This window comes from Hippopotamus amphibius, chromosome 1, assembly GCF_030028045.1.
Source record: "Hippopotamus amphibius kiboko isolate mHipAmp2 chromosome 1, mHipAmp2.hap2, whole genome shotgun sequence".
Classification (NCBI taxonomy): domain Eukaryota; kingdom Metazoa; phylum Chordata; class Mammalia; order Artiodactyla; family Hippopotamidae; genus Hippopotamus; species Hippopotamus amphibius.
Window position 1 is genome coordinate 115,301,465 of NC_080186.1, and position 6,942 is coordinate 115,308,406.

The 6,942-nt window shown below is 54.4% G+C and overlaps 1 protein-coding gene across 1 annotated transcript; it reads right to left on the reverse strand.

The window, feature by feature from the left end:
- Positions 1-472: 472 nt before the first annotated feature.
- Positions 473-4,566, reverse strand: CRNN (cornulin). The gene is made up of 2 exons (XM_057747951.1): positions 4,429-4,566; positions 473-3,231 (listed from the first exon to the last, which is right to left on the reverse strand). The coding sequence occupies exons 1-2, from the start codon at positions 4,564-4,566 to the stop codon at positions 784-786; spliced, it is 2,586 nt and encodes an 861-aa protein (XP_057603934.1). The 3' UTR covers positions 473-783.
- Between the last annotated feature and the right edge of the window lie 2,376 nt (positions 4,567-6,942).

Consider the following 6,942-nt stretch of genomic DNA (forward strand, 5'->3'; position numbering starts at 1 on the left):
GGGTCCATCCATGTTGCTGCAAATGGCGTTATTTCATTCTTTTTTACAGCTGAGTAATATTCCACTGTATATATGTACCACATCTTTTTTATCCATTTATCTGTCAATAGACATTTAGGTTGCTTCCATGTCTTGGCTATTGTAAATAGTGCAGCTATGAACAGTGTGGTGTATGTATCTTTTCAAATTAGAGCTTTTATCTTTTCCTGGATAAATGCCCAGGAGTGGGATTGCTGGATCATATGGTAACTCAATTTTTAGTTTTTTAAGGAATCTCCATACTATTTTCCATAGTGGCTGCACAACTCTTGTAATCTTGCACAGTGTTTACTCAGTCAGATGCTCTTCAAAGCTGGGACCATGTCCAGTTTAGCATCAAAGCCCTTAGTCCATCATATCAGTAGTGATTGAATGGAACACAAAGCCCAGTTGTTTAGGAAGGTTTTATTGATGCATTAGGATAGATGGGGCCGTGGACAGATGGCAGAAATAAAAGTAGCTCTGAAAACCCCCACAAGCTGAGGAAAATCTGGCACAAAGGGATGACTTGCTCCATGTCGTCTTGCTCCTGAGAGGGTCTGCACAGCAAAGCAGGTAAGAGAGAAGAGTTTAGGATAGAAAGCACCTTGCAGAAATGGTCTCACTGAGAAAGACCTAAGAAAGAAGCACCACGGTGAAGACTTCATGTCCAGGGACCTGCTAAGTGGACTGCCCAGGGCACAGCAAGCCAACCACTCTCCACTCTTCTCCCAGAGCTGGGCACTGGAGTCCGGGGCTGGGCACTCATGGCTTGCTGCTTTTGAAGTAGGAATATAGCCCCCTGGCTGTGAAGCCTTGCTTCCCCTCTGGCTGGGTCACTTCCTGGCCTTGTGCTGGTGCCACACTGGTGTGCAGGCTGCCCTGGTCCTGCCTTCGGGTCACTGTCTCCCTCGTGTGGTCATCAACCCACTCCTGTCTAACCACGGTGGGCTCGCTCTCTCCCTGCCCTCCGGTCACACTGCATGGTGGGTGAGTGCTGCTCTGGTCCTGGCTGCCTGTCACAGAGCTTGCCCCAGCCTGGGCCTGTCCACCCAGCACTGCCTCTCCTGCCTCGTAGTTGCTCACTTGTGTCCATCTTTGACCACTGCCTGACTGCCTCTGGGTCTGGCTCTGTTCTCTAGCCCCTGTGTGGCTTGTGGTCTGGCTCCTGTCCTGCTCCACGGCCTGGGTGGCACCTCCCTGTGTCTGAACGTGTCCTCCTGTCACAACCTGGCTCGTCTGATGTCTGTCTTGATTGTGGGACTCGGTCCCTCTGGTGGACTCCCGTGGCTGGGTGCTGGCGCTTCCTGTCTGATGACTTCTGTCCTGCTCCACGGCCTGGGTGGCACCTCCCTGTGTCTGAACGTGTCCTCCTGTCACCGCTTGGCTTGTCTGCCTCCTGTCTCGACTGTGGGTCTCGGTGCCTCTGGTGGACTCCCGTGGCTGGGTGCTAGCACTTCCTGTCTGATGGCTTCTGTCCTGCTCCACAGCCTGGGTGGCACCTCCCTGTGTCTGAACGTGTCCTCCTGTCACCGCTTGGCTTGTCTGCCTCCTGTCTCGACTGTGGGTCTCGGTCCCTCTGGTGGAGTCCCGTGGCTGGGTGCTGGTACTTCCTGTCTGATGGCTTCTGTCCTGCTCCACGGCCTGGGTGGTATCTCCTTGTGTCTGAACATGTCCTCCTGTCACAACCTGGCTCGTCTGATGCCTGTCTTGACTGTGGGTCTCGGTCCCTCTGGTGGACTCCCGTGGCTGGGTGCTGGCACTTCCTGTCTGGTGGCTCCTGTCCTGCTCCACACTCTGGGTGTGTGTCTGGGTTTGTGACCCTGTCTGTGTCTGAACATGTCCTCCTATCACAACCTGGCTCGTCTGATGCCTGTCTCGACTGTGGGTCTCGGTCCCTCTGGTGGACTCCCGTGGCTGGGTGCTGGCACTTCCTGTCTGGTGGCTCCTGTCCTGCTCCACACTCTGGGTGTGTGTCTGGGTTTGTGACCCTGTCTGTGTCTGAACATGTCCTCCTGTCACCACTTGGCTGGTCTGATGCCTGTCTTGACTATGGAGCTCGGTCCCTCTGGTCTGGCCACAGGTGGACTCCCGTGGCTGGGTGCTGGCACTTCCTGTCTGATGGCTTCTGTCCTGCTCCACAGCCTGGGTGGCACCTCCCTGTGTCTGAACATGTCCTCCTATCACAACCTGGCTTGTCTGATGCCTGTCTCGACTGTGGGTCTCAGTCCCTCTGGTGGACTCCCGTGGCTGGGTGCTGGTACTTCCTGTCTGATGGCTTCTGTCCTGCTCCACGGCCTGGGTGGCACCTCCCTGTGTCTGAACATGTCCTCCTGTCACCGCTTGGCTTGTCTGCCTCCTGTCTCGACTGTGGGTCTCGGTCCCTCTGGTGGACTCCCGTGGCTGGGTGCTGGTACTTCCTGTCTGGTGGCTCCTGTCCTGCTCCACACTCTGGGTGTGTGTCTGGGTTTGTGACCCTGTCTGTGTCTGAACATGTCCTCCTGTCACCACTTGGCTGGTCTGATGCCTGTCTTGACTATGGAGCTCGGTCCCTCTGGTCTGGCCACAGGTGGACTCCCGTGGCTGGGTGCTGGCACTTCCTGTGTGGTGGCTCCTGTCCTGCTCCTCAGTCTGGGTGGCACCTGTCTGGGTCTGAGTTATGGTGCCAGTGACGGTGCCACTTGTGTGGTGGGCTCTGTCCTGTTCCCTGGTCTGCGACTGCCTCTCTGCCCCCCTCTCTCTGGTCTGAGGACTCTTGTCTGCTTGCACTCTCTGGGTCTGCCCCACGCGGCCCCTTGCGTGCGTCAGCTGGCTGGCTCCCTCCTGTCCCTGGGACTCAGACTGCCCGTCCTGATGACTGCCCTGAGCAGGGCTGATGTCCCGACCCTGGGTCTGAGGCCCGGGCCCACCCGGCGCCCTGGAAGCCTGCTTGCTTGGTGTGCTGCTGCTCCCCTCATGGCCCTGTCCTTTTTCAGCACCTCCCACTGCAGTGCCACTTCTCTGTCCATCCCCTGGCTCTCGGGAGGCCACAGGGGTGCTGCTTCCAGACTGCTGAGATCTACACGCTCCCTCAGGACTCTCACTCAGTGTCTTGAAACAGGCCTGGGCGACTTTAAACACCAAGACCAAAAATTCGCTAAATTCCACTGTCCCTGTGTCGTCTTCGTCTAGCAGACGCAGGACTTCATCCACAGTGGCCGGATCGTGGGGTTTCTGGGGAGAAGATGAGGCTAAGTCAGCATCCCTCTCCCGAGGAGGACGTGGTCAGGCCGGTCCACTCAGCTTCCAGGCATCCCACCCCTGAGCCTGGGAGCCCACCCACTAGGTGCCCCCACACTGCACGCAGGCGCACACACACACACACACACACACACACACACACACACACACACACACACACACATACAGAGACAGACACACACACACACTGCTATAGCAGCACTAACACAAAATCATTTTCATTTAGTCAGCCTCTCCCTCAAAGGTAGGAAGCACTCTTTGTTTTGTATCCTCTGTGTCTGGCCCCATTTCTGGTCTACAGGAGAACTGGATAAAGATTTAATGAAGAATGAATAAATAATTGAGCTCATAGTGATTCTGCAGGCTGTCCTCAGCCCCTGGCCCCTGGCATGGAGGCTGTATTTTCTCCATTGAGCCCAAGACCAAGAGAAGCACAGCGGAAAGACGGCCCTTAGGGAATTCTGTGAGCTCCTCACTGAGGAGGCGCAGGTGTTTTGCCAACACAGGCTGGGTGGGGGTCTGGTGGGACCGTGGGTTGCCCTGAGGGTGCAGAAGCAGCAGCCTGCTGTGCCCGCACATTCCTGCCCTTAGGACTTTCACCATCCTGGTTGCTTTAGCTGTGCACCAAAGGCTGGGAGAGGCAAGGAAGGGCATCAAGGCTCCAGGTCGGGCTTGCCAGGGACGGGCTCCCAGAGTCTCCCCCAGCTGCTAACAGCCTGCTCTCCAAAACCCCACTTCTGAAGTCACCTGTCAGCTAATATGTTCGTACCAGGCACAGAGCCAAGCTTCTCATGGCTGCGGATTAATAGATGACCACACGTCTGGTAGATGTAGGAAGTGGCCACTGTATCAGATTTAAGAAGCCGTGGAAAGTAGCAATTACTGTCGTTTCTAGAATAATCAAAGGCTCTGTTCCTTCCTGAGTTGTCCCTTTAGTGTCCTCTTACCTTGTCTCCAAATTAGAATTAATTGAAGTCAAGGTATTTTCTCTAAGGACCAGGGCTATGATCATCTCTGCTCCCTCTCCTCCTCTTTCTCTGCTGCACAGCCTCCGTGAGGACTGGTGGGCCAGGATCCAGCGGCGGCCAGCTCAGAGTCCCCAGGCAGACACGGCCACTCTCCCTCCCCTCCTGCCTCCCCCAGGCCCCCCCACTGCTGGGCAAATCGTACCACGATGACGTCAGCGAACTCTTGCTCCAGGAGCCTCTTCAGCTCCCCCCGGCTGAGCACCACGCAGTCGCCCTCGGTCCTGGCGTAGCGCCCGAAGGCTTCGATGATGCCATTAATGTTTCGCAGTAACTGAGGCATCTTTTGAGTCAACCTGGGGAAAGAGGAAAGGCCCCCCTTGGGGGCTCCGTAATCAACCTCAGCTGTTTCCTAGGGCGCACTCCTGCTTCTACGTCCTTTCCTTGCATGTTCAGCTCTGCTTCTGGCCTCTCTGCGGCTTTGTCTTCCTTGACCTTTCCTACAGAATGCGTTTTAGGAACAGGAAGGAGGAGCACGTGTGGCTGCAGGCAGGCTCTGCGGCAGGATCTAGATGTGGCCCCGCCGCCCACCTCTCAGGTGAGCTAGGGCGGGTTGCGTTGCCGCTCCATGCCTCAGTTTACCCACTGTGAAATGAAAGTAGTACTGGTATTTATTTTATAGGATTCTTGTAAAGATTAAAGAGATTATGCATATAAAACACTTGGCAGATGCTTAGACTAAGTGCTAGCTATTTAATATTAGTACGTTATTATACACAGATATAATTTGTGTACATCTACGTACACGCTATTCACAAAGCACTTTCAGATGCATCATCTCTGATAACCCTTATTATCTTCACTTTTTTACAGGCGAAGAAACAGGCTCAGAGAAGTTATATCATTTGCCCAAGACCACACAGCTTGTAAGGAGCCAAGAAATCCTAGAACCCAGATGCAGCGAGTCTTCTAGACAATACTCTGTGGACAGGGCAATGCCTTTGCCGGTCACAGGTGTTACGGTCCTGCTGGGAATACCAACAGGAAGTAATAACCTGTGTGAATCAACCCCTGCCTTGGGAGGGGGCCCAGCAGGAACCCCAGGGCTCAACTCTGCCCTTTCTGGCTTCCTTTTTAGAAGGTGTTCTTAGAGAGGCTGGGCTACCAGCTGCTGGAAATACTGAGGAGGGGGATGCCTTCCCTCGGTGGGAGGCCTTCCAGTTGAGAGTCCAAGTTTCTCTGAATGTGACCTCTGTCCTCAGTGCTGGGACCTGGGGAGAAGTCAGCTGCCATAGCTGTGTGGCCCCTCTAAGCCCATGGCCCTGGTGGTCTGTGAGGAACGGAAGGGACAGATTTTCTGGGTTCTGGATTTGGCAGATGTGTGAGAGGCAAAGAGATCTGGAGATGCATTGAGCAGAAGCCTCGGAGAGACCAAAAAAGGTGACCATCACAGCTGGTGAGGTTCAAATGCGGGGGTGGGGGATGGAAAGCTGCAGAAGCTGGAAAACCAGGGGAGGGAGTACCTTGGAGAAGGAGAGGAGAAAGGCACTGGAAGGGGAAGGCATGATTAGAGAACCAAGGGAGTAAAGGAAGGCAGGGGACTCAGTGCTAGACGAAGCAGGTCAGTGTGGAAGGTTACAGACCCCAAGAGGGCTCTTCAGGGGTGACCTTGCTACCATCTGGTAGCCAAAAATCTCGGGTAGACCTTGCTTTCTTGTTTATGTCAAGGTACAAAGCTCAGAATATTGCACCTCAACAGAGACGTGAAAAGATCTTGGTTTTTTGTTTTTGTTTTGTTTTGTTTTATCCATGTAGCAGATCTTAGCCACTGACCTATGAACAGTACAGATAATAAGATGACCTTTTCATTACACTTCAAATCCCTTAGAATAAATGCACAAACTCATCTCGCCTAAATATGGCCCTGGGGTGGGGGAGGGCCGCCATGTAAGCCCCTCCCTCCATGGGAAGGCTCAAGCCCATTGTTTGGTTGGCAGAAATAACCTGGTGTCACAGACTCTGAGCACTGCAAAGAGGCTTCCAGAACCCCAAGAACCAGAGACTTTGCTGATCCAAGAAGGCACGTGGGTGGTTCTGTTGCCAACACAGCCTCCCAGTGAGAGTTGCTGCTGTCAGGGCAGCCACAGGGGAGGAGGGGAGGAGGGGAGGAGGGAAGGAGGAGAGGAGGAGAGGAGGAGAAAGCACAGCTGCTTTTGGAGAGTGCCTGGTTTGCCCACAGCCCAGTCAGAGCAGACACTTTCTGCCCACAGCTGCCACGGATAGACCCACGGGCCCCTTACCGGCAGCCCTGGTTTTATGAGCTCAGATCATCAAGACACTGAAAGTGAGAGAGGGGTCCCTCAGGCGGGTACTTACCTAAAGCACAGGCAGAATGAAGCAGGTGGCTGTTAAGCAGTGCGTGGAGCACCCGGTGAGTGGGATGGAAACCTTTTATATGGGGTTTAATCCAGGCTAGTGTTTTAGACAGGATGTCCGCACCCTAAGGGAAGGCTTGATTCACCCCAAGCTCGCCCAGCCCAGCCTCACCTCCTTTCTTGTGTGTTTCACCTGCTGGTCTAATTAGCAGGCACGTCCTACCACATTTGGTGCCCTCTGTCCATCTCTCATCTCTCCCTGGGTCTGCCTCCTCATGACAGGACATCACGTTTGCTATGTGATGGGCTTGGCACAGGTGGGGGTTCCTGGTGAACATTCTTCA